This window comes from Bos grunniens, chromosome 12 (genome assembly GCF_055505025.1).
Source record: "Bos grunniens cultivar Pamir isolate PY7600 chromosome 12, Bosgru_T2T1.0, whole genome shotgun sequence".
In the NCBI taxonomy this organism is placed as follows: Eukaryota; Metazoa; Chordata; class Mammalia; order Artiodactyla; family Bovidae; genus Bos; species Bos grunniens.
In genome coordinates this window covers 34,831,225-34,857,801 of record NC_141176.1, presented here as the reverse complement: position 1 = coordinate 34,857,801, position 26,577 = coordinate 34,831,225, and the positions used below count along the sequence as shown (strand labels likewise).

The 26,577-nt window shown below is 45.6% G+C and overlaps 1 protein-coding gene across 7 annotated transcripts in view; it reads right to left on the bottom strand.

Moving 5' to 3' along the window:
• Window positions 1-26,577, bottom strand: part of SACS (sacsin molecular chaperone) — an 81,385-nt gene that overhangs the window by 29,261 nt on the left and 25,547 nt on the right. For 2 of the 7 annotated variants that reach the window (XM_086329730.1, XM_086329732.1), the window contains exons 1-5: window positions 12,770-12,923; window positions 12,284-12,434; window positions 4,674-4,761; window positions 3,493-3,578; window positions 2,718-2,829 (exon numbers count right to left, since the gene is read on the bottom strand). In XM_086329730.1, the coding sequence (XP_086185856.1) occupies window positions 2,718-2,733 (16 nt within the window). In that variant the 5' untranslated portion in view covers window positions 2,734-2,829; window positions 3,493-3,578; window positions 4,674-4,761; window positions 12,284-12,434; window positions 12,770-12,923. Of the gene's footprint in view, window positions 1-2,717; window positions 2,830-3,492; window positions 3,579-4,673; window positions 4,762-12,283; window positions 12,435-12,499; window positions 12,698-12,769; window positions 12,924-26,577 lie in introns of those variants that run through there. The other 5 variants (XM_086329727.1, XM_086329729.1, XM_086329728.1 and 2 more) reach the window with 3 other exon arrangements.

The window sequence follows — 26,577 nt, the reverse complement described above, 5'->3', positions numbered from 1 at the left end:
TTTTCCAAATTTGCTGGCATATTGAGTGCAGCACTTTCACAGCATCATCTTTCAGGATTTGAAATAGCTCAACTGGAATGCCATCACCTCCACTAGCTTTGTTCGTAGTCATGCTTTCTAAGGCCTACTTGACTTCACATGCCAGGATGTCTGGGTCTAGGTGAGTGAAAACACCTTCGTGATTATCTTGGTCGAGAAGATCTTTTTTGTACAGTTTTTCTGTGTATTCTTGCCACCTCTTCTTAATATCTTCTGCTTCTGTTAGGTTCATACCATTTCTGTCCTTTATTGAGCCCATCTTTGCATGAGATGTTCCTTTGGTATCTCTAATTTTCTTGAAGAGATCTCTAATCTTTCCCATTCTGTTGTTTTCCTCTATTTCTTTGCATTGATCACTGAGGAAGGCTTTCTTATCTCTTCTTGCTATTCTTTGGAACTCTGCATTCAGATGCTTGTGAGAGTTGGACTGTGAAGAAAGCTGAGGGCCAAAGAATTGATGCTTTTGAACTGTGGTGTTGGAGAAGACTCTTGAGAGTCCCTTGGACTGCAAGGAGATCCAACCAGTCCATTCTGAAAGAGATCAGCCCTGGGATTTCTTTGGAAGGAATGATGCTAAAGCTGAAACTCCAGTACTTTGGCCACCTCATGCGAAGAGTTGACTCATTGGAAAAGACCTGGATACTGGGAGGGATTGGGGGCAGGAGGAGAAGGGGACGACAGAGGATGAGATGGCTGGATGGCATCACTGACTCGATGGACGTGAGTCTGAGTGAACTCCGGGAGTTGGTGATGGACAGGGAGGCCTGGCGTGCTGCGACTGATGGGGTCACAAAGAGTCGGACACGACTGAGCGACTGAACTGAACTGAACTGAACTGAAAGAGATTACCAGGGCTTTGCTGGTGGCTCAGATGGTAAAGCATCTGCCTACAATGCAAGAGACCTGGGTTCGATCCCTCAGTCAGGAAGATCCCCTGGAGAAGGAAATGGCAACCCACTCCAGTACACTTGCCTGGAAAATCCCATGCACCAAGGAGCGTGGTAGTCCGTGGGGTCGAAAAGAGTCAGACATGACTGAGCAACTTTCACTTTCAAAGAGATTACAATCATGTTCAGCTCCTTCTGGACATCGAAGTTTTAAAAATCTGTCTAATGTGACATCACTGACTCAGCTAAATAGCAAAAACTCCTAGACATGAAAGAGCTGAGAAGCAAAACACCTCCAGGATCTCTTCCCATTTACAGCTCTACAGGACACTCCGACCAGCAGAATGATGCCAGACAGAGAGCATGGCGACACACGCAAGCTCCTGGGACCCTCAGAGTAACTGGGGGTGGCCGTGTCCTCGCCAGTCTATGGACGAGCAGGCTGACATGCCACCAGGCTCAAGCTCCACTCAGGCCCAGGGAGGAACTCGAGGGGCAGAGCTGACACTGGGTACCAGCGCCCATGGACGTGGAGCACGGGCAGCCCCAAGCAGGATCGGGACTTAGACAGAAGTCCGTCACATCTACACTAAGTGTCTTTCAACAATGCTTATATCACAGACTCTCAGGGCCAGGAAACCTACTGGTTTCATCCTCTCACTGTAAAACTGAGCTTGCCTGAGATCAGCGAAGGTGGCAGGAGTCAAGACTAGAATGAAAACCTCTTGACATGTTACATCTCATCTCTTTATAGAATAAAAAAAAAATGCAACTTCCACATCATAAGAATAAACATATGAGCTATCATAAATGCTAAATATTTAGTATTTAAATATTTAACAGTAATGTTGATTATCCTCCTAAATCATAAAACATCTTTTAAAGAATATATGATTTACACCTCTCTAAAAAAGTATGTCCAGGGAAGTCTGACTTGATCTTCCCTTTTCTCAATGACTTTCCACCACAAACAGTCATTCACAATCATTCTGTAGACTTTAACGCTGCTCTGCAAGTGATGAATACCCTTTTCAACACGGCACTTCACAGCGCAGGGCTTCAGGAGTCCATGTGTTAGTTATGGTTCCTACTGTCTTTCCTTTCATTCTCCTTACTCTATCCTCTCTAGTATTTCTTCCCACCTCCCTTCAAAATACTCCAAGGGCACCTCTCACAGCAGAAAGTAAGACAAAAAACCACAGCCTCTCATGTGAAACAAATCGCCAGTCTAGGTTCGAGGCATGATACAGGGTACTTGGGGCTGGTGCACTGGGATGACCCAGAGGGATGGGATGCAGAGGGAGGGAGGGGGGTTCAGGATGGGGAACACATGTACACTCATGGTGGATTCATGTCAATGTACGGCAAAACCAATACAATATTGTTAAGTAAAATAAATAAATAAAACTGAGATTAAAAAAAAAAACACCACCTCTAACTTCTTTCCAAATGCAAAGAAGTGTTCTCTTTGGAAAGCGTGCCATTCTATCTTGCTAACAATATAAAAGGCTCACAAGTTTACTGAGTAGAATAAGAGGTTTACGTATTTACACTGTTTGTTACTCTGAGTTTTAAGATTTTTATTCTTTTCTGTTCTGTAAAAATACCAACTAGCAGAGACAGTTGCCCACGAAAAGCAGAGAAAACCTCTGAAGAAGTGGAGTTAAATACGCAGAGAATTGAAGAAGAGGTGGTAATGCGACCATGCACTGAACGCTGTACTGTAAACCATGAAATTCACCTGTTAGTGCACAGAATAAAACATGCCCCTGACTGACAACTGACTCTTACCCTGATATTGTGCCATGTCTTTTGACCAGAGAGTCTGTGTTCCATACTGAGTCTCATCATACAAGAACTTAACTTCTGTGGCCCCAGCATCTTCTGCATTCTGAATTAATTCCTAGAAATACACCAGAAAGAGTAATAGTTAATAAAACAGTAATCTGCCCACCTTGTATTCACCTCGAATATGTAAAAAGCATTTAAACATAAGTAAAGGAAACCCACTATCTGGATCACGAGCTGGTCTTTGTAGGTTTGCTTGTTTAGTTTATTTAATGAGTGTATTCAAACTAAAAGGATATATCGTAAATACAAATACTGAACTAAAACAATTATCCTTTTAAATACACTCACCCAAAAAGCAAACTTCTAAATCCAGGAGTCAGGCAGGCATGGGTTCATGGCCCCTGACTGTGGGTTTAGTATTATTTTATTTGGTCAGCTGGTTGGTTTGCAATGCTCCTGCACAATGTTTTACATAAATTCACAAAATTACAATATGTAATTATATAAAAATTGCCCCAAAAAAGCATTAGTAGAGCAACACTGCTTGACTCCAGCACACAGGGGCCCCTTTGCCTCTGAACCCTCACACATTCATGCCAACTGCATCTCAAGCCGTCCTGTTCAGCACATGCACGGCAGGTGCAGAGGGAAACAGATACAGCCATTCAAATCTAGACAAAGCGTTAAAATGCAAACACGAACAGGACTTCCTGGTAATCTCTCTCATCTCATGGTTACCAGCATGGAGGTGCACATGCATGCCACCCTGCCCTACCTTCAGAATCTGCCCTCCTTCTGGGTACCGTCTCAAGATGTCCTTGAGGAAGTCCACAAGCGGTGGCGTCGTTTGACCAAATCGACCTAAAAGAGAGAACACGTTCCAACATGATTGTTATTAAATCATTAATAGCCTTTACAAATAATGAATACCATTTGGTTCTTAGAGACAGTAAAGCTGTGCAATTCTTACTTCACACACGTCACTGCAGCCCTCTGGTATGAAAACCTACCTGACTACAAGCTTCAGTACAAAGTAGAGTAGACTCAATTTTATCAAATCTGAAACTTCTTAATTAAATTACAAATTTGGGTTTTAAAAAACACTAAAAAAAAATCCTAAATGTCACATAAGATTATTAACTCAAAAATAAAGAGCATGGGGAGCTGCTATTTTCCAAAGCAAATGAAATAAATGGCGCTATTTTATGGGTGCTTTGGAGGTGGTTTTTGTCGCTAAGTCGTGTCTGACTCTTTGTAACCCTATTGACTGCAGCCCGCCAGGCTCCTCTGTCCACGGGATTCTCCAGGCAAGAATAGTGGAGTGGGTTGCCATTTCCTTCTCCAGGGGATCTTCCCAACCCAGGGACTGAACCTGTGTCTCCTGAATTGCAGGCAGATTCTTTACTGCTGAACCACCAGAGAAGCCTTTGCATCTAAGAAGCCAGAGATGGAAGTGCCTGTCATGCCAGCCTTAATATTCTCAAATCAACCACCGTTCTCACTGTTCTGAAATGTGGCACAGGCAGCATTCCAATGGCTGCCTGGTTCCCATACCCTCCGTCTCTCCTAAACTGGAGACTTTCAGGACAGGCCAACCAGGTCACCTTCAAAAAGGGGACAACAAAGTGTAGGGAGAACAGGGGAGGGAAAGTAATTTCCTATATGTACAGAAAAAAATACATGTTTATAAGCAAAAACGAAATCTGTGCTGATGACAAAACCTCAGTCTTAATTAATCTGCATCGTTCTAGTACAACGACCCACCACCACCAAGCCCCACAGAACCCAACCCACAGACAGCTCACCCCAAGGGAGGCTCACTCCACCCATGTGTGCTTCTCTGACCCTGACATGCCCTCATCACATCCCAGTGGTATGTACTTTCATTTCATTTTTAAAACATTATCTTTATGCAATTAAAAATGGAATTGACTCCTAGTAAAGTCAGTGGTATACCTCCCCCTTTTAAGCCTTTTGATTGAAGGTTTACAAAAAGATGACAGTTCTGGGAGGTCAGATCTCCAATCTTGATCCAGTCAGATAACTGAAAAAAAGAAAATGTATGAAAAGCAATACAGTTCCTACTTCTATAAATTCAAAACTTTACCTCATTCTGTTTCACTTAAATAATGTTTGTTAAGTGTTCTAGTCAGGAAATAAGTTGCTCTGGAGAAGTGAAAATTTCAGAGAACAAAATTTAGTCAAAAATTTTATTTAAAAATTTAAATGGCTCTTCCTTGTGTGCGTGTGTCAGTCACTCAATCATGTCTGACTCTTTGCGACCCTGTGGATTGTGGCCCAGGTTTCTCTGTCCATGGGATTCTCTAGGCAAGAATACTGGAGTGGCTTGCTGTTTCCTCCTCCAGGGGATCTTCCCCACCCAGGGATTGAACCAGCATCTCCTGCATCTCCTGCATTAGCAGGTGGGTTCTTTACCACAAAGCCACCTGATTTTTCCTTAAATAATTACAAATAAAGAGACAGGGACACAAGCCATGGAAGAAAAGCACCAAGGCCAAGAGAGACTGTTAACACTGTTCCAGTGCTTCAGTTGGATGATGGGTTCATGGCTGTTCATTCTATTAATAATTAATTGATGACTAAAAGAGAGCTATGCATAAGCCAAGGATTAGTAGTTCAACTCAGTTAGCTAAGGTACATTTAAAGAAGAATGCCAGGAAGGGAAGCAGAAGTTTGTACCAAGGACCATGTCTCCAGGTTTTAAGGAGGACTTGAAAGGAAGAACACACGCCATAGAAGCCTGTTAGTGACAACAGACATGACTGGCTGTGTGACTCCGACACTGGATGCTTCTGGCAGATTGTAATCAGTGGCCTATCTCAGGCAGTAATTCTCCCAAAGAGAACTCAAGCAGCAGAGAGAACCCAGCAGTGTACCTGCGTTCCCTCCTGAGCCTGCCAAGATCTGGGGGTTCTGCTTGGGCCTCTCTCTTGAGACCTTAAGTCACTCAACCAAGCAAAGCTGGTCATATCCATCTCCAGAGGCAATGAAACCTTAAAAGTTGCCGATTTCAGTCTTTGTATTTTGTTTTTAGAACAGAATGATTACAAAATAACGTGAACATTTGGGTCTCTGTTCAGGTCAGCCCTGCTGCTGCTGCTGCTGCTGCATCAAGTCAGTCGTGTCCGACTCTGTATGACCCCATAGACGGCAGCCCACCAGGCTCCCCTGTCGCTGGGATTCTCCAGGCAAGAACACTGGAGTGGGTTGCCATTTCCTTCTCCAATGTATGAAAGTGAAAAGTGAAAGTGAAGTCGTTCAGTCGTGTCTGACTCTTCGTGACCCCATGGACTGCAGCCTACCAGGCTCCTCCATCCATGGTATTTTCCAGGCAAGAGTACTGCAGTGGGGTGCCATTGTCTTCTCCGTCAGGTCAGCCCTAGTCTTCTTTAAAAACCTCAGCGATGCTCATTTTCATTTTCCATGAAACAATCATTGTGAAGCAAATAGTATAATATTAACTGCATCTGGATCTCCCAATATTTTTTCCTTTGTTCAGTTGTCAAGAGCACAAGGAGTCTCTCAAGATTCAAGGGTTGATAGGCACATTTCTGATGAGCTAAATAAAAGGTAACAGTACTTCCCACATCCCGGTTTGAGGTTCAAGCAGATTTGGCTGGAGGAGAAAGAGTCAGGAAGACACACAGTTCTAGTGAGCAGTTTTCCTCTCTTCACGGGACAGGAGGTGGAGGGAATAACGCATAGACCCCTCTTCCAGACCAGGAGAAGCAAGAGAGACAAGGAGGAGGAGGATGGCAGGGGACCTGGGAAGACTGAGGACCAAGCATTGTAAGAGCCCACTCCTAAGTCCATAACCAACCAAAACCAGTTTCTTGCACACCATGAAATATTTAGAATTCTCATCAATAATTCAAATCTCAAAAGTTCTGAGCAACACTGGATAAAGAGGAAAAGAAATTCACCTCTGTGAAAGGTTCACTTATGTAACAGAGACCCTTCTTGACAGCACATGTTGGCATCACTAAGATCACCAGTTCAGTAGAAGTCACAGCCCATCTTCTGCATCAGGAGAGAATTACACCCTCTGATTGTTTTCTGGGAGAGCTCCAAACTTGAGTTCAAAGATCACCTTTACTAGTTTAAGTTCTTCTTTGTTTTAAAGAACTTTACATTTAACTTTCATTTATTCCCAATTGACAGCCTGACAGGTTCTTTCTGGTGTGGACTTTGGAATCAGACACACATGGGTTTGAATCCTGATTGGATCCTTCATCTCTCTGACTCTTAGTTTTACTCTTCTGCAGGACGGACCAATCACAACTCTCTCATGAGGCTGGCTGTCCTGCGTAGTAAACAAGATGACATGGGCAAAGTCACCAACAGAACAGTGTGTGGAACACAGTTGACTGCCCAGCAAACATTAATCATTTCCCCAGTGAGCTTACCAAGATGCAGAAAGAGAAAGGCCCTGATCAAGTGGTTCCCAAACTCATGGCCCCAGCCCTGCCCTCTAGCCCTTGAGCTTCAGGACCAGATCCACAGCTATCTGTGGACCACCATGCCCTAGACCATTAACACAGCAGAGATCTTAGAACTGGATCGGTTCAGTTCAGTTCAGTCACTCAGTTGTGTCCAACTCTTTGTGACCTCATGGACTACAGCATGCCAGACCTCCCTGCCCATCACCAACTCACAGAGTTCACTCAAGCTCATGTCCATTGAGTCAGTGATGCCATCCAACCACCTCATCCTCTGTCGTCCTCTTCTCCTCCTGCCTTCAATCTTTCCCAGCATCAGGGTCTTTCCCAGTGAGTCAGTTCTTCACATCAGGTGGCCAAAGTATTGGAGTTTCAGCTTTAGCATCAGTCCTTCCAATGAATATTCAGAACTGATCTCCTTTAGGATGGACTGGTTGGAGCTCCTTGCAGTCCAAGTGACTCTCAAGAGTCTTCTCCAACACCACAGTCCAAAAGCATCAATTCTTCAGCGCTCAGCTTTCTTTATAGTCCAAATCTCACATCCATACATGACTATTGAAAAAACCATAGCCTCGACTAGCAGACCTTTGTTGGCAAAGTAATGTCTCTGCTTTTGAATATGCTGTCTAGGTTAGTCATAACTTTTCTTCCAAGGAGCAAGCGTCTTTTAATTTCATGCCTGCAGTCACCATCTGCAGTGATTTTGGAGCCCCAAAAATAAAGTCTGTCACTGTTTCTACTGTTTCCTCATCTATTTGCCATGAAGTAATGGGACCAGATGCCATGATCTTAGTTTTCTGAATGTTGTTTTAAGCCAACTTTTTCACTCTCCTCTTTCACTTTCATCAAGAGGCTCTTTAGTTCTTCTTCACTTTCTGCCATAAGGGCGGTGTCATCTGCATATCTGAGGTTATTGATATTTCTCCCAGAAATCTTGATTCCAGCCTGTGCTTCATCCAACTCAGCATTTCTCATGATGTACTCTGCATATAAGTTAAATAAGCAGGGTGACAATACACTGCTTTGATGTACTCCTTTCCCTATTTGGAACCAGTCTGTTGCTCCATGTCCAGTTCTAACTGTTGCTTCTTGATCTGCATACAGATTTCTCAAGAGGCAGGTCAGATGGCCTGGTATTCCAACTTCTTTAAGAATTTCCAGAGTTTGTTGGGGCCCACACAGTCAAAGGCTTTGGCATAGTCAATAAAGCAGAAGTAGATGTTTTTCTGGAACTCTCTTGGTTTTTCGATGATCCAACAGATGTTGGCAATTTGATCTCTGGTTCCTCTGCCTTTTCTAAATCCAGTTTGAACATCTGGAAGTTTCACAGTTCATGTACTGATAAAGCCTGGTTTGGAGGAATTTGAGCATTACTTTGCTAGCATGTGAGATGAGTGCAATTGTGCAGTAGTTTGAGCAGTTTTTTGCATTACCTTTCTTTGGGCTAGGAATAAAAACTAACCTTTTCCAGTCCTGTGGCCACTGCTGAGTTTTCCAAATTTGCTGGCATATTGAGTGTAGCATGTTCACAGCATCATTCCTTTAGGATTTGAAACAGCTTAACTGGAATTCCATCACCTCCACTAGCTTTGTTCGTAGTGATGCTTCCTAAGGCCCACTTGACTTCGCATTCCAGGATGTCTGGCTCTAGGTTGGTGATTATACCATCATGATCATCTGGGTCATGAAGATCTTTTTTGTATAGTTCTTCTGTGTATTCTTGCCACCTCTTGTTAATATCTTCTGCTTCTGAAGGGCAGAGAAGCCCCAGCAAGATGGTAGGCGCTGGAGCGGCAGCTGCGCAGCACTTGAGCAACTGTGAGAAGATACCCTACGTGCGAGAACAAAGGAGAAGCCCCAGCAAGGTGGTAGGAGAGGAGAAATCGTGTTTAGAATCAAACCCTATACCCACCAGAGATGCTCAGAGGACTCAAACAAACCTTGTGCACACCAGGACCCAGAGACCCACAGGGACTGAGACAGAACTGTGTTTGAGCATCTCCTGTGGAGGTACGTCGGAGAAGGCAATGGCAACCCACTCCAGTACTCTTGCCTGGAAAATCCCATGGACAGAGGAGCCTGGTAGGCTGCAGTCCGTGGGGTCGTGAAGAGTTGGACATGACTGAGTGACTTAACCTCCACTTTTCACTTTCATGCATTGGAGAAGGAAATAGCAACCCACTCCAGTGTTCTTGCCTGGAGAATCCCAGGGAAGGTGGAGCCTGGTGGGCTGCCGTCTATGGGGTCGCACAGAGTCGGACACGACTGAAGCAACTTAGCAGCAGCAGCAGCAGTAGTGGAGGTACGGGTCAGCAGTGGACTGTCACAGGGACAAGGGCTCTAGGTGCAGCAGACCTGGGTATGGCATAAGCCCTCTTGGAGGAGGTCTCCATTAACCCCACCATAGAGCTATCAGAACTTATACAGGACTGGGAAACAAACTCTTGGTGGGCACAAACAGAATCTTATGTGCACCAGGACCCAGGAGAAAGGAGCAGTGACCCCACAAGAGACTGATCCAGACTTGCCCGTGAGTGTCCAGGAGTCTCTGGCAGAGGCATGGGTCGGCGGTGGCCTGCTGCAGTGCTGGGGGCACTGAGTGTAGCAGTGCATGCAGGGACCTTTTGAAGGAGGTCACTATTATCCTTCATTAACTTCACCATAGTCTGGCCTCAGGTCAAACAACAGGGAAGGAACACAGCCCCGGCCATCAACAGAAAATTGGATTAAAGATTTACTGAGCATGGCCTGCCCATCAGAAGAAGACCCCAGTTTCCCCCTCAGTCAGTCTCTCCCATCAGGAAGCTTCCATAAGCCTCTTAACCTTCTCCATCAGAGGGCAGACAGACTGAAAACCACAATCACAGGAAACTAACCAATCTAATCACATGGACCACAGCCTTGTCTAACTCAATGAAACCATGAGCCATGCTGTGTAGGGCCACCCAAGATGGATGGGTCATGGTGGAGAGTTCTGACACAACGTGGTCCAGTGGAGAAGGGAATGGCAAACCACTTCAGTATTCTTGCCTTGAGAACCCCATGAACAGTACAACTGATTAGAATTCATTTTATTCCACTGCTACCAGAATAGGAAAACAGAAGTCTATCGTGTGTTACTTAATTTGGCCCCTGTTACCCACTGGTAATACAGAAACAAGATCTAGGTCACCCCCCTTTCCATGTGCTGTCCTAACTGCTTAAGTCCTGCACAAGCTCAAACACACATAAAAGCAAACTGAAACCTGGGTCACCCCCATCCACGACCTGCTCATCTCTGCCAGCTGAGAATTATCCTCCCGTCCTGCTCAAAGCTTGTGAACATCCTTGGCAAGGCCTTCCCCTTTATTCTACATCCAACACTCACCCACCACTTCTCCCACTGTTTGCACAAATACACATGGCCATTTGGTACCACACAACCCTGTCTTTCACAAAGCCCCCCATGTATCCTTTCCTTTGGGTTTAAACTCTACAGCACAGGTCTGAAAGCTCACCACTTACACGAGCACAAGGTTCCTACCTAGACTCTCCACACCCACCCACTCAATCCGACCGCTCTGCACACCACACCCACGCCCACCACCCCGTATGGGTGCTCTGCAGAGACGCATCCAGAAACGCTACCAACGGCAAGACTGAGCCACAACTGACTCTTTGGCTATGACCATACCTAGAGGATAAGATGACAAAGCAAATCCAGAGGAGCAACCAAAAAGGTAGGTATAGGACCAGGAGAGGATGTGCAGGAAGGTCAAGAGATGGAGGCGGACGCAGAGAGAGAGGTAAGGCCAAGGAGTTTTCTCCTCTGTCCTGTCCAGAGCCCTGATCCAGTCACTGACCACCACCAAACACCCTGGGGACCAAGCAGTAGGAGGACTGATCCCTGAAGGAACATAAGAACAGGCTAACCTGAAAGCTGTTTAAGCAGGCAAGAGATGGGAGGGTGCACCAGGCACTCTAAAGGCCAGAACTACACTGCGAGATTAAAAATCACAGGCACCAAGTATGTCACCGATGTCTGTACTGGTATTAACAGTAAAGAAATCCAGTACTTGAAATGCCATCCTGGGTACTCAAGCAGTCCTGTGTATCTGGTTCAACTCTTAAAAAGTGAAGATATTTACGAGGATAAAATAATAAGCTAGTTTTTAGTAAAATGTCTCCATTTAACACCTCCTTTAGGAAAACTGCAGTATTTTCACCAGTCTTAAAGGTTATATATAACATGAAATACTCCTGTTTTCCAAAGTTCTGATTAAGTCATTCATTTGCATCTTACAAGCTTTCATATAAATTTACTCCTCAAAATAATGGCTTACATGTTAGAGTATGCCTGAAGACCTTCTCGGCCCTAAATTTCTGTGCTTCAAAGATGGGGGGACCTTCTAAAACATAAAAAGCTAAGGTACTGACCAAGATCCCAGTCAAATGCATAACAAAATCAGAAAAATATGAGTAATGATGAAGTCACTTCAGTGGTGATGGCTCCGAATAAGCAAACCATAAAAAAAAAAAAAAAAAAAAACCGCTTGCTATACCGCACATCAGAAAAGTATCTTAATTTCAGGAAGTGAAGATTCAGACAAAAAGGGAGAAGGGGATACAGTGCTAAAAAGACAAATCGACAGAAATCTGAGCAGTGACAGGCGCACACAGCCACCTCATCTGATCACTATTCTCAGAGAAGGATGACTTCCAGGCGGGCAGGAGCCTGGGGCCCCTGTCCCCTGCCTCTCGCCCCCAGACCCCGGTCCTCCAGTCCTCCACCTCCGCCCCTGATCCCCGCCCCCAAGCTCCGTCGTCCCAGGGCCCCGTCCCGGCCCCCAGCCATCCCTAATCCTCGTCCCCAGGCGCCCTGTCCCGGGTTCCCCCTATCCTCATCCCCGTTCCCAGACCCCCCAACCCCTGTCCCCCATCCCTGATCCCCATCCCCAGGCACCCCATCCCTAGCTCCCCATCCCAGGCCCCCTCATCCCCTGTCGCCCCCCATTCCCGATCCCCGTCCCCAGGACCCCCGATCCCCGCTCCTCCTCATCCCCGACCCCCGTCCCCAAGGCCCCTGTCCGGTCCCCGGCCCCACCCCAGGGCCCGTCCCCTCCCTACCTGCCGGCCGCCGAGCCACAGCCTCTGTTCCGACGCGGGGAAGCCGGTCTCGGCCGCGAGGCGCCGCTTCACGTCGCGCACCGTCCAGGACGCGGGCACCGCTACTGTCCTGCAGCCCGCGCAGCCGGGCAGCACGGTCACCCGGAGCCACCTGCGTGAAGGAAAGGTCTCAGCGGGAGCCACGAGGGGCCTCGGCCCCCGCCGACGCGCGCTCACCTGTCGCCCATGGCGGGTCCTCACGGCCGTGACCACCGAACCCTAGCCATGCTCCCCGCCGCCCGCGCCGCCGGGCCCGGCCCCGCCCGCCGACGGGAGCCGCGGGAGGAAACCGCGGCCGGGGAGGGGCCCCGGAGACGCCGCCCGCGGGTAGGCGCCCGCCAGGACCGTTAGCTGAGGAGACGCCCGGCCTGCGCGTCAGGACTTGGAGGGCTGGCCCCGCCCCGCCCCAAGCTCCGCCCCGCTCTCCAGGTCCCGCCCCTTCCTCACCTTTTCTTGAGAAACCCCTGGGCCCACCAGGCCTCACCCGCCCGTTAGGACTCGCCCCGCCCATCCGGCCTGTCCCGTTACTTCAGACGCCGCTGGCCCTGCCCCTCTCTCAGGCCCCGCGCGGCCCCGCCCCTCCCGGATTCGTAGGTGAGTTGCTGCTGGCCCCGCCCTCCCCCAAGCCCCGCCCCGAGGCCCCGCCCCCGCCCCGCCCTCCCCACGTCTCTCGCGCCGACAGCCTCCACACGAATTAGAGAAGACGTGTGTTTTCCGTGACCGAGTTCCAAAGAGCCGGTTCGTGCAGAACTAGCCCTTTCCAGGGCCTCCGTCTCCTTCAACCCCAGGAACTTGTGTCTGGAGGCATCTCCGGATGAGATCGGCGGGGGCCTCTCGGGCACCAGCGGGGAAAGAGGCGGCCGCAGAACCGTGCCTCCGCGCTTTCGTTTCCTGTTTGCTTTTAAGGCACAAAAGGACGATCTATCGATTCAGTTTCCTGCTGGACTGCCAGCCAGAAAGCCATAGATGAGAAGGCACGCGGACTTAACTCGGCAGTATTGTCTTCTGTTGTGGCCTGTTACCCATCGCACCTGCAAGCTCCTTGAAATCAGAAGCACGCTCTCAGAGTCGATGGACTTGCCCCCGAGTGACCAACGTGGCCTTGCCATTTGAAAGTGTATGTGGCTTGATGACCCTTCAGAACATGTCCTTTCTTCGGGCTAACTTCTCCTAGGTGTGGATGAGACACGTTGCAAAAAAAAAAGGCAACATCTACTAAGGCAGCTCAGACTCTGTCGTGAACAGGTAAACTTGTGTGCTTCTTGTTTAAATACCCTTGGTAGAATTAAATTTTCGTGTTGACCCCAATGATGGCATTAATTACTGGTTTTCAATTATACTTCTCACACACACACGCACACACAAGAAATATTACTCAGAACTCATTATCAGTAATAAAGATACAAAACATCCCTACAGCTGTTCCATCCCTTCCTTCCAACCATATTTAAAAGTGAAGTTCCGGTAAATCATTCAGTTCTTTCTCTGCTTGGAAAGTAAGTTTGTTCAATCAATCAGAGGGAGACAGGCTAATGCAATATAAAGATCAGGTCAGAAAACTCTAACAAATATTCACTTCTTCAATCAGACAAGATGATACAAGCAAGTGTATCAGACAGAGTGAGACTAGTATGATATGCTATAGCTTATATGCAAAATCCTGATACAAATGAACTTATTTACAAAACAGAAATAGGTCTCAGAGAAGTAACTTATGATTACCAGAGGAGAATGGTAAAGGGGAAGGATAGATTGGAGTTTGGGATGGATATGTACCCACTGCTATATTTAAAATAGATAACCAAAAAGGACTTACTGTATAGCATGGGGAACTCTGCACAATACTCTGCAATAACCTAAATGAGAATTTTTAAAAGAATAGATACATATATATATATATAACTGATTCACTTTTCTGTACACATGAACCTAACCCAACATTGTTAATAGACTATTTGTGCTTAGTTGCTCAGCCGTGTCCAACTCTTTGCGACCTCATGGACTGTACCCCGCCAGGCTCCTCTGTCCATGGGATTTTCCAGGCAAGAATTACTGGAGTGGGTTGCCATTTCCTTCTCCAGGGGATCTTCCCAACCCAGAAATCAAACTGGGGTCTTCTGCATTGCAGGCAGATTCTTTACCAGCTGAGCTACCAGGGAATACTGCGATATAAAATAAAATAAATTTCTTTAAAAGACTGTCAACAAGTAGAATGTAAGCTCTCACTCCTCTGCTGAAGTGTCACAGTATGCACGACCCCAGGACAAATCCTTCACACCTCAATCCTTTGATAACCCCCTGGTCCCTGATTTTCTTAAGCATCTCCTAGGGAGCCAGGCAAACAGGATGTGGTGACAGAAGAATATAGATGCACAGTGAAGACTTGAGAGACAGAGAAATGACCTGAAAGGACAGGATTTCATAAGAATCAAAGCAGATTTGGCTGGGGAAGGACACAGATCACAAAAAGCTCTGAATATCTGGGGTTCATAGTATGCTTGAAATACACGTTAAAGGATTAGTCAGCATGGGGAATGCACATCTGGAACTCAGCAAGGTGTCAAAGCTAAGGATATAGAGTAGGGAATCATTCATTGAATCAGTGAGTATTTATTCAACCTCTCCTATGTACTAGATCAAGTCACTCAGTCATGTCCGACTCTTTGCGACCCCCTGGACTGTAGCCCTCCAGGCTCCTCTGTCCATGGAATTCTCCAGGCAAGAATACTGGGATGGGTTGCCATTTCCTATGCCAGGCCATTCTCCTCACCCAGGGATCAAACCCATATCTCTTGCATCTCCTGCATTGGCAGGAGGGTTCTTTACCACTAGGGCCACCTGGGAAGCCCAGGTGTCTGTTTAGAAACAGACATTTCTAAATGGCAGGAATACAGCAATGAACGAAACAGAGTCCCTATCTCATGCTGATGTTTTGAGGAAGGAAAACAATAATAAACAAGTGGACAAATTATATAAATTCACATCACGAGGTCAGCCTGTTCTTTTTTAAGTGAGGGGAGGGCATCGGGGCAGTACAGGACAGGACAGGAGAGGTACTAGGGTGGTTGGAGAACTCCTACCTAAGAAGGCCCAGTGAGCAGATGCCGGGGTAAAGCACAGGGAGATGACCTTATGCAGAAAGAACCTACAAAGGGGGACAGAGAACTGGGGCAGCTAGCACTCCCTCCCCTTTCACCTGCATTCAGTGTGATCTAATTCTTTTCCCTCTGCCAGTTCTCTCTCTGATCCATGTCTCACCCAACACAAACCCAGGTTTGGAATTACTGTGTCCTTTTACTGATGGTTTCATGGGGCCTGGAAGAGGTCGTCACACACAATAGGTGCTCAGTAAATACAGAGAAAGGAAGGAAGGACCGAGAGAGGGAGGGAGAAGAGAAGGAATGAGTTAATATCTGGAACATACAAAGAAGTGGAAACTCAAACATTATTCATGATTCGAATGCCCACCCAAATGCTAATGATTTTATACACTGCCATAAATGTAAGGGTTTTTAATATGATGGTAATTACACCATGGACAAATAGTATTATTCAGTATTCTTGTCACGGTGTAAACCTCATTTCTAATAATTTCCTGACTTTCCACTGCAAAGAACTATCTTAGGCCACTTAACCCAATGAATGCTTACATGGGTATTTTAATTTTTCAAAAGTGTACAAACTTCAATGAATATCTGTTCATGAAACATCACCATTATGTATGACAAGAAGGAAATTTGAAAAATATATTCTAGGAAATGTTAGAGAAGTGTGAAGTTCGCTCAGTCATGTCCGACTCTTTGTGACTCCATGGACTGTACAGTCTATGGAACTCTCCAGGCCAGAATACTGGAGTGGGTAGCCTTTCCCTTCTCCAGGGCATCTTCTGGACCCAGGAATCGTACTGGGGTCTCCCACATTATGGGGTGGATTCTTTACAAGCTGAGTCACCAGGGAAGACTTAGGAAATGTTAAGCTGAGCCTTAATGCTTTTATCAAATGCAGAACAACAAGAAACCAGAGCTTTCAGTCCCTCCTTTCAGGCTAAGTCCAAGTCAGTAAGCAAGGGGGATCATGGGACCACCCTCTGAGCCTGTTTCAGTTGTGGAGACGGGCAGATAAAGCTGTTTGATCGCACATGTTGAACTCTGCAGGACACATTGAACAATATTCCTTCTCATGACACCTGTTTTAACTTGCCCTGGTGTTTCCTTTCTCTTTCCCTGGATGTCACACCTGGCACAACACGGGCCCCAGCTTCCCCATCACTCTTAGGTGATGAAAATCTCCCAGTCCCTGCCAAACGATTCATTTTAGTAACTGAAAATCCTACCCAGGGTCATCATCAAAAAACACCAGTCCAGGGCTTCCCTGGTGGCTCAGTGATAAAAAATCCACCTGCCAATGCAGGGGATCTGGGTTTGATCCCTGGTCCAAGAAGATCCCACATGCTGCGGAGCAACTAAGCCACACACCACAACCACTGAGCGTGTGCTCTAGAGTCTGTGAGCCACAACTATTGAGCCCAAGTGCCACAAATACTGAAGCCTGCATGCCAAGAGCCTGTGTTCTGCAACAACAGAAGCTACTGCGATGAGAAGCCCTTACACAGCAACGAAGACTAGCTCCCTGCTCACTGCAAGCAAGGAAGAGTGTGGCCATTTTTGTTGTCGTTTAGTCGCTGAGTCGTGTCCTACTCTTTACAATCCCATAGACTGTAGCCCGCCAGGCTCCTCTGTCTTTGGGGTTCTCCTGGCAAAAATACTGGAGTGGGTTGCCATTTCCTTCTCCAGGGGATCCTCCTGACCCAGTGATCAAATCTGCATCTCCTGCATTGGCAGATTCTTTACCAATGAGCTACTAGGAAAGCCCATAAATAAATGAATCTTAAACACAGACACACACACACACAAAACACGAGTCCAATCCAGTGTAAAAATTCCTAAATTTTTATTGTGGTCCATTCTCAGCCTCACACTGCAGTTTGGAAGCATAGCTCCAGGCTGAGGTTAACTTCCCCTGAAACAATTGCTTCATGACTTTATGAAGTGGAATGTTCCCGACTGTGTGTCTTTGATTCAAGGGAAACAATTAATTGGTTCCTTCTGCAGAATGTTGGCCAGTTATAAAAAGACAAAAGTGTAACAAATCATTATTCCCTTGTTTCATGAGTCAGCACAAGACTATTTAACTTGGAAACAGAAAGATGACGATATTGTGGGCACACAGTTCAGTGAAGTCCTAAAGGATGAGTAAAACCATAAGCCAAGCAGAGAAAGGAAGACGGTGTCTAAGGGGGAGGAAACTGGACCACAAATCATGGAATAAAAATAGCAATAAAGCTGAGGAGCTTCTACAGTTGCCTTTGAAAGGGTCAGAGGGTAAAAGTCATGCACAGCATGAAAAAAATAGAACCATGTGGTCATGAAGCCTCTACACCACGAACATGTGGAGTGACCGGAAGGACATAGGGAGCACCCTTTAGACTTTAATCAGGTTAGGTGATCATAGCTACATTCTACAAAGACCCCTCAGGCACCAGAGCTTAGGATGACTGAAGAAGATAAGACTTAAGAACAAAACCAAGAAAAACTGGTCTCTGTGAGATTAAGTAAAATGCTTCAAGAAGGGAATCAAGAGTGCCAAGTTGCTGAAGTGCCCCCACTTGACAACAAGCAGGCCACTCTTGACTTAGTTCTTTGCTCCAAAACCTACAGTGATCTGTAGGATCAATGGTCAAACTACCCAGCGTGGCACATAAGGCTCATCACAGTTTAGCCCCCATCAATCTTCTCAAATTCTTCTGTGGCCACCCTGCCAACCCTGATACAGTCTGTGTCCAAGATCAGCTGACACTTAATATCAGCATTCATGGAATACTCACTACATGCCAGGCACCTACTAAAAACCTTCTGTGATTCAGCTCATTCAGTCTTCCCAGCCACCCAGAGAAGCACATGAAGACCTCAATTTCAGGTAAGGAAAATGAAAGTAAACATCTTACTTATAGTTCTACAGCTATGAACCAAAGAGTCTGATTTTGAACACAGGAAATGCAGCTGCAAAGCTCCGGCACTGTTCAGTGTTAACCTAGTCAGTCAGTTCAGTCGCTCAGTCATGTCCGACTCTTTGTGACCCCATGGACTGCAGCACGCCAGGCCTCCCTGTCCATCACCAACTCCCAGAGCTTGCTCAAACTCATGTCCATTGAATCAGTGATGCCATCCAACCATCTCATCCTCTGTCATCCCCATTTCCTCCCGCCTTCAATCTTTCCCAACATCAGAGTTTTTTTCCAACAAGTCATCTCTTCACATCATGTGGCCAAAGTATTGGAGCTTCAGCTTCAGCATCAGTCCTTCCAATGAACATTCAGGACTGATTTCCTTTAGGACTGACTGGTTGTATTTCTTTGCAGTTCAAGGGACTCTCAAGAGTCTTCTCCAACACCACAGTTCAAAAGCATCAATTCTTTGGTGCTCAGCTTTCTATATAGTCCAAGTCTCTCTGTTAACCTAGTGTTTACAAAATGTGGTCACTTCACACTGCCTGACCTTTCCCATGGGCTCACCTGCATTGTCCCATCTGCCTACATCCTCCAGTCAACCCTCTCTTTCTGAAAATCCCTAAGTTGTAGTCCTAGATCACTACTTCCTTAACTTTTCCTGCACTCTTCAGTCTGATTCATCCTGTATAACCTGTATGTTGTGCATTCACATTGGTACTATAGTGCCAATCACATTTCTGTTAATCATATTTCATTTCTATTCATTGCAGTGCGTGTCTCTTTGTACCTTAAGGGCCTAAAACTAATAAATGTTACTCAGATAGTTAGAGTTAAATGAATGGCTGCATATAAATGGATATTCATTCTACCCCTAACATCAGTCAGCAAGGTTTTATTTTGTTTTTTTGTTCTGTCCAAGATGCTTTTGGTTGCAAATAACTGATTACCTGACTAGCAGTAGCTAAACTGGTAAGGGTTTGTTTTTCTCACAGCTCAGAGGAAGGGTGCTCTTCTTCAAGATCAGCACCCCAGTGACGTGGGGACCTCTCCTCCTTCCCATAAAATGGCTAATACAGCTCAACATTTCCACATTCAATGAAGGAAGAAGGGAAAAGGGAAGACTCCCACCCTGTCTGTTTTATGGGAAAAGTAGAATTTCCCAAGCACACTTCTGTTTCTCTCTCATTGGCCAAAATTCTTATCACATGGACACCCTGTAGCTGTGAGGAAGCCGCAAGAAAAGTGAACACAGTTGTCCCTGGGTATGGCGGGCAGGATGGAGGTGGATTGGTTCCAGGACCTCCATGGTTTCCAAAATCCTTGGATGCTCAAGTTCCTTGTATAAAAGGACATAATATCTACACATAACCTACACACATCTTCTACGTACTTTAAATCATCTATAGGTTTACCATCTGAGCCACGAGGGAAGTCCCTAATACTTTAGGCTGAACCAACAATTACTCATAAATTCTATATAGGTTATATATAATACCTACTACATACAATGTAAACACTCTGTAAATAGTTGCCAGCCTGTAGAAAATTTAAATTTTGCTATTTGGAACTTTCTGAAATTTTTTTCTAGTATTTTCGACCTATGGTTGGCTGAACCCTCAGATGCAGAACCTGTGAATACAGAGGGTCCATGGGTTTATCTAGCCTTCCAAACATCTGTGGTAGGTTCTAGCAAGAGAGATGGAATTTATGAGTGATTGTTGGCTCAGCCTACAGCTTTGTTCTAATCTACACAGCAAAGTTATGTTTGAGTTATCTGTAGAAGTATTAGGGACTTCCCTCATGGATCAGATGGTAAAGAATCAGCCCGCAGTGTGGGAGACCCAGGTCCTATCCCTCGGTTGGGAATATCCCCTGGAGAAGGGCACGCAACCCACTCCAGTATTCTTGCCTGGAGAATTCCATGAACAGAGGAGCCTGGTGGGCCAGGGTATGGGATCGCAAATAGTTGGACACAACTAAGTGACTAACACATACTTTAGAAGTGTTAGAAAACAGTGTAACTGGTAAGATTGTAAAACCCTGAGTACTAACACGTCAAGGCACATTTTCTGAAGGATTAGGGGTAATGTTTTGTGCTCGTCACCTTTCTCTGCCTTGGGATGGTAATCAGGGCAGATTCTATGGTTTTTCTGCTCACTCTAACATAACCACAGTTCTGAGGTCTCTTTAAGTTATACAACATGATTTCACTTCTATAATTGGAACAAATCCAGCCAAAATCATTATATAAAATTTAAACCTTCAATCCTCATGCAAAGGTCAGCTTTCTCCTCACTGAAGCCATCAGCATCCCACACTAGGGTAGGTAGTCAAAGGCTGCTGGCCTTTGAGGGGAGCACATGGGGGTCTGCTCTCTCCCGACCCCACATAGTCAGCTGCAGTTGACCCCACATAGGCCAAAGCCCTGAGACAAGAGAGGAAGGGGGTGGGCTGTTCCTCCTTGGCTGGGTGGTCCTGAGCCCCATGGCTCTGGCAGGGGAGTGAGTTCACCCTCTCTCTTCTTACCCCCTGTTCCTGAGCATCTCTGTTTGATAAAGCTCTCCCATTTCTGCTTTCCATCAGATCGCCTGACCTTGAAGGAGCACAGAGAGTCCACTGTCTTGGGTGAGGTTGGGTGGTCGCACAGGCTTTCTCTCCCGGCTTTCCCAGGGTGCCCAGCACCTGTCCTCTGCCCTGTGCAGCCTCCACTGCTGGTGAACATCCTAAAAACCCTTTAAAATGGTGAGTCTCATGATATGTGAATTATATCTACCATAACAACAACATTGTAGTTGATGTGAAGCAAGGCGTTCCCTGCACACTGTGTGTAGAACCCCTCTGGGCTCAAACACCTGTGAACGTGGCTCCCGTGATCTTTCTGGTGGGTCCAGTGGTTTATCTATTTAACTGTCTTCTTAAGATGTTCTGGGCCTTTTCCAGAGTGGTCGGAACAGACATCTTTGCCCTCAAACACATACGTGAACAAGATGAACTACAGACTCCTTAGGAGAACATGCGAGTTCTACTTTGCACACTCATCCACGCCCCCCCACCTCACCACTGTGCTCTCCCCGCCTTTCACCTCCCCTTCCTGTCTCTGCTCCAGCCCCATCAGATCAGCTCCCCTGCTCTCTCACGTGGCCTTTGCCTGTGTCCTTCTTCCTCCTCCAGCACCTACTCCTCCTTCAGATTCGGGAAGCCTATTTGACTTACCCCGTGTGTGTCTGCTCCCTAAGCTCACAGACCCCACGCTCCACCATCAAGGCCTCACACAGAGTGATCCTTACACAGAGGACCTGGTCTTCAACAAGAGAGGCCGGTGGCCCAGGAATAGCTTTTCCAGAAACCACGTTCAATAACCAATCAACCAAACAAGTGAAAAAACTTCCTTCTCTTCGTGCCGGTGTAGACACAGTAGTTTGACTTCTATTTTTAGTTCCATTCAACATGCTTTGGGAAATGATGTCATGTTTCTGAATTAACGTTCCTGCCTTTGCTTCTTCCAAAGAAGGCATTATGCACCCCCTAGAGTAAAAGCATCAGGTAAAGCATGAGACTGTACACGCTTTACCTGATGCTTTTGAATCTGTTGTTAATGTGAGAGGTAGTTGTTGAGTTGCCAGAAATCCAGATTGTTCATATATAACTGGGCCAAAGCCCCATTACCCAGGAAGAGCCTTAAGTGTAGTCGTGCTTCTGAATGGCAACGGGGTAATCAGAAAGAACTTGGCATTAGAAAGGGAAAAAGTGACTCAGACCCTCAGATTTTGTCAAGGTGACACATCTTGAGCTGTCTTAACCATTTCAGGAATAATAAAACCACGCATGGCTTCTGAATTCCTCTTCTATTATGATAATCTTTGATGCAACATCCTCTTTTGGAACATTTTATAGAAAATACAGGGACACAGCGAGCTAACTATGGCAGTAGGTACATTAAAATGAATGTACCCCATGCTAATAATTAGAGTGAACTGAACTGAATGGAGTCTCGCCCTAGACACAACAGTAAGGAAACTTTTGACATAAACCTATAAAACGCTCCATCATAAAAATTGATTACACTGGATATAAAAAAGGAAATGGTATGAGCAACGATACCATAATGCACTCTAATACACTTCTTTTTTCTGTTTCTTCTGGCTATTTACATTTTTCTTTTCTTTTAGGAAATTAACAATTTCCCTTCTGTTTTGCCCTTTATTTTACATGTTGCTTTTCTTCACTCTCCACCTGTCTCCACCCCTACCCCCTTGAAAGTGAAAGTGAAAGTCATTCAGTCATGTCAGACTCTTTGCAACCCCATGGACTATACAGTCCATGGAATTCTCCAGGCAAGAATACTAGAGTGGGTTGCCATTCCCTTCTCCAGGGGATCTTCCCAACCCAGGGATCAAACCCAGGTCTCCCACATTGCAGGTGGATTCTTTACCAACTGAGCTATCAGGGAAGCCCTCTGCCCCCTCGTGTGCAAATGAACTGATGGTCAGATTCTCGGCTCTCACACCTTTCCATGGGAGGGATGTCACCACTCCGAGCTCACCGCCTCACCTGTAGGACCCTTCCTTGGGGTTATGAAGAGGTGAAACAGGCTATCGCTGACCTGGGAGGGTCACTTGTATTCATACAATAAAAATGCACGACAACCAGGATGTCCTAGGCACTGGCACTCTGATTAAGGGGCACAGTCCCTAGAGGGGTATGTCCCCTTTTATCTGGGGGGTGAGTCAGCTCACAGAAACAGCAATCAGGCAGGTACCATGAGAAGGAGGCCTCACACCCTTGTCACCTTCATCTTCCCCCGTGCTCTCCTCTCTGGCTCTGGAGGTCAGTGCCGGAAAAACCATGAAGCAGGCCAATGTGTCTCAGGTCCCCTTCAACCTTTGATCTGAACTTCACCTCCTCTCCTGACACGCTCTGTGCTTGTATGCACTGCATCCCCAGCTCTGCTGAGCTCAGTAAACATTACCCCTCCTAGGTGCAGGCTCTCTGCCAGGGGCTCAGAAATCAGACAGATAATGATCTTAATAACAGCTCCACTGCCCATTAGGAACTCAACAGCCTGTGTGCTCAGTCATTCAGTCTTGTCCGACTCTTTTGCAACCCCATGGACTGTAGCCCACCAGGATCCTCTGTCCATGGAATTTTCCCAGCGAGAATACTGAAGTAGGTTGCCATTTCCTCCTCCAGGGAGTTTTCCTGACCTAGAGATCAAACCTGCATCTACTACATTGGCACTCAGACTCTTTACCACTGAACCTCGAGGGCAGCCAAGACTAAAATTATGCAGAAACATCATTTCAACATAAAAGGGACATGCTGAAATAAAGGCAAGCTGCTGAGTGCCACAGCATGGCTTTCCATTAAAGGCTTTCCTGGACGAGCATCGCAGTCAAGAAAGAGACTGCTTTCCTGGGTGACCCTCTGTCTGTACAGAGGTCTGGTCTTCTCTTCGCTTGTTGTCTCTCCTCCTGAGCATACCCAGGCTCAGCTCCCATCAGCTGCATCCTTCACACCCCCACCAGGCACACCCCTTCTGCGCACCAGGACCCCCTCCAAAGTGGCCCTGGGACTCCATTCTGGTGCATTCCCCTGTGTTCTGTGTGTTTGGAGATATCATTTATTTTTCCTTCCATCTCTTTAACCTTCTTTGGAGAAGACCACACACACAGGGAGCTCCCAGCCAGCCCTCCCTCTCCAGCCCGAAGCACTGCACTCTGACCCCCGCTGCTTCTTCCCCCAGTGGCTCAGCAGACACTTCCTGGCTCTCAAGGGGCTGTTTTAATTTCTACCACAGTGTGGGCCCTGGGATCAGAGGGCAGGGGGAGGTGCATCACTTACTGCCTCTGAAATCCTATCCCCAAGACCGTTGTTCACTTAAAGCAGTCATTGGGATGTGAGAAATGGAAAATCATGCACAATAATAATAATCCATGTGGCTAATGAAACACTTCCTAGGCACCAAACACTTGTCATTTAATCTTCACTAAAATCCTATGAGGCATGTTTATTCCTATTTTACAGATGAAAAGGAGATTCAGAAAAGTTCTAACTGCCCCAGACCACATGCAGATCCTGCAAATCCATACCCTGTGCATATCCCCATGTGGGGCTGTTTATCCTGGGGAAAACGTGACTCCAGGGTGCATGCTATACTGTTCAAATCGGAGAAAGGTTTTCATGTACAAAAATTTCTGTGACTCCAGAGACAGATGTGGGGTTCACTATAAGGAAAAATATCCCACCAATTAGAACAGCGCTTGTTTGTATTTACTTATCACCAACCACATGCTGACTCTTTCACATCCACTGTCGTATTTAATTCCCAGATGAATCTAACATTATCATCCACAATTACAAATTAGGACTCAGGACCCAGAGAGGGCAAATAATTCGTCTGAGGTTTCCTTGCAAACACCAAGTGTCAAGACCGGAACCCAGATCTCCATTCAATGTTCTCATTCTGTGCTGCACCCCAGAATTGAAGTAAAAGAGAAACATCTGCTTTGAGATTCTAAAAATCTCGCAGAGTCAGCACACCTTAAGGGGTGCATGCATGCTTGACTGCTAAGTCGCTTCAGTCATGTCCGACTCTTCGTGACCCCATGGACTGTAGCCCACCAGGCTCCTCTGTGCACGGGATTCTCCAGCCAAGAATACTGGAGTGGGTTTCCATACCCTCCTCCAGGGGATCTTCCCAACCCGGGGATCGAACCCATGTCTCTTATGTCTCCTGCATTAGGCAGGTGGGCTCTTTACCACTAGCACCACCTGGGAAGCCCATGCCTTAGGGGTAGGTGCCCTAAATTCTCTCCTAAGAGCTAATCACAATCTTGTATTCTCAAGCATGTGGCAGTTTTACAGTCTGGCCAGACCTAGGCAGCACAAGAGCCCTCAGGCACATGCTGGGAAACGCTTTTAAATGAATATGATAAATATGTGAGCATGCACTACAGAATAGAGACACAGACAATGCAGCCAAAAGGGTGTGATTGTACATTTCACTACTTCTGTTTCATTCATGATAGCCAATTGAGTTACTTGTTTAAAACTACACTCCCCTACATATTTGAGCGCCTCTGAGAGTTCTTGAAGGATAGGCCTGCTGCAGTCCATGGAGTCGTAGAGTTGGACATGACTTAGGGACTAAACAACAACATATTTAGCTGTGAAGAAGTGTTTCAAACAGAATCCCTAGACCATAATTTGATTAAACTAACATCCTCTGGTCAGAAGTATTTGAGAAATGAGTTTATTTATGAAAAACAAATGGGAATCTTCTTTATTTTGTCATATTTTATCTTTACCATTTCTTGCTTATGTTCATTAAAATTTTTTTTAAACATTTCTTATTTTATCTCATTTCCAAATGTTTGGACTTGGAGTAATAATGTCAATGAATGATCACTTCAAAAGCATCATGTTTTATGTCTGTGCAGTCAGTGCCACAATAACTTGAAAATATGAATCATAGAAACTGTGCCCACAAAATTATAGATCTGTGAATTTGTGAGAAACAACTTTCTGGTTTTTTCCTTTGCGTTGTATAAAAAGGGATCATGCTACAGCCTTCCTCATATGGAAGGTTTACAAATAGCTTCATGCATTTGCTGTTTGGCGGACAATGATAGTAGTTGGCAGGCAACCACTTGGAGGGGACACAAAGGAAATGCTAGTTAGAAATAGGTCAAGAGAGAGTTTTTTAAGGAAAATTGGGAATGAATCCATAAAAACCAAAAATGACTGAATTTTATATGATTACTATAACTGAATCGACACTTCCACTGTTAAAATCCTACATTTTGCTCATTTTCCAAACCATTTCAAAATTTCTCTTGATAAGGATTTTATTGGATAAATTAGTTATAAAATGGAAAAGATATCTATTTACTAACAGCATCTAAAAAATGAATATTTCTGAAGAACCAAAGACAAAATTTTTAACAGAGAAAGCATAGACTAATAGTCATATGAACGGTTTTTTTTTCAGAATTCATGCAAATCTAAATCTGAAAAAAAAAAAAAACCTATGATTGTTCACTATTTCTATAATCTTTATAAATATAAAAGCTAAGTAATTTTGGCTGATTCATGTTGATGTTTGATAGAAACCAACACAATACTATAAAGCAATTAACCTTCAATTAAGAATAAATACTTTTTTAAAAAAATAAAAAAACTCATCAGTGTAAAAGCTATTAAGGGCAATTGAGTGTACTTCAGAAAACATATGCTTAATGTTATTAGC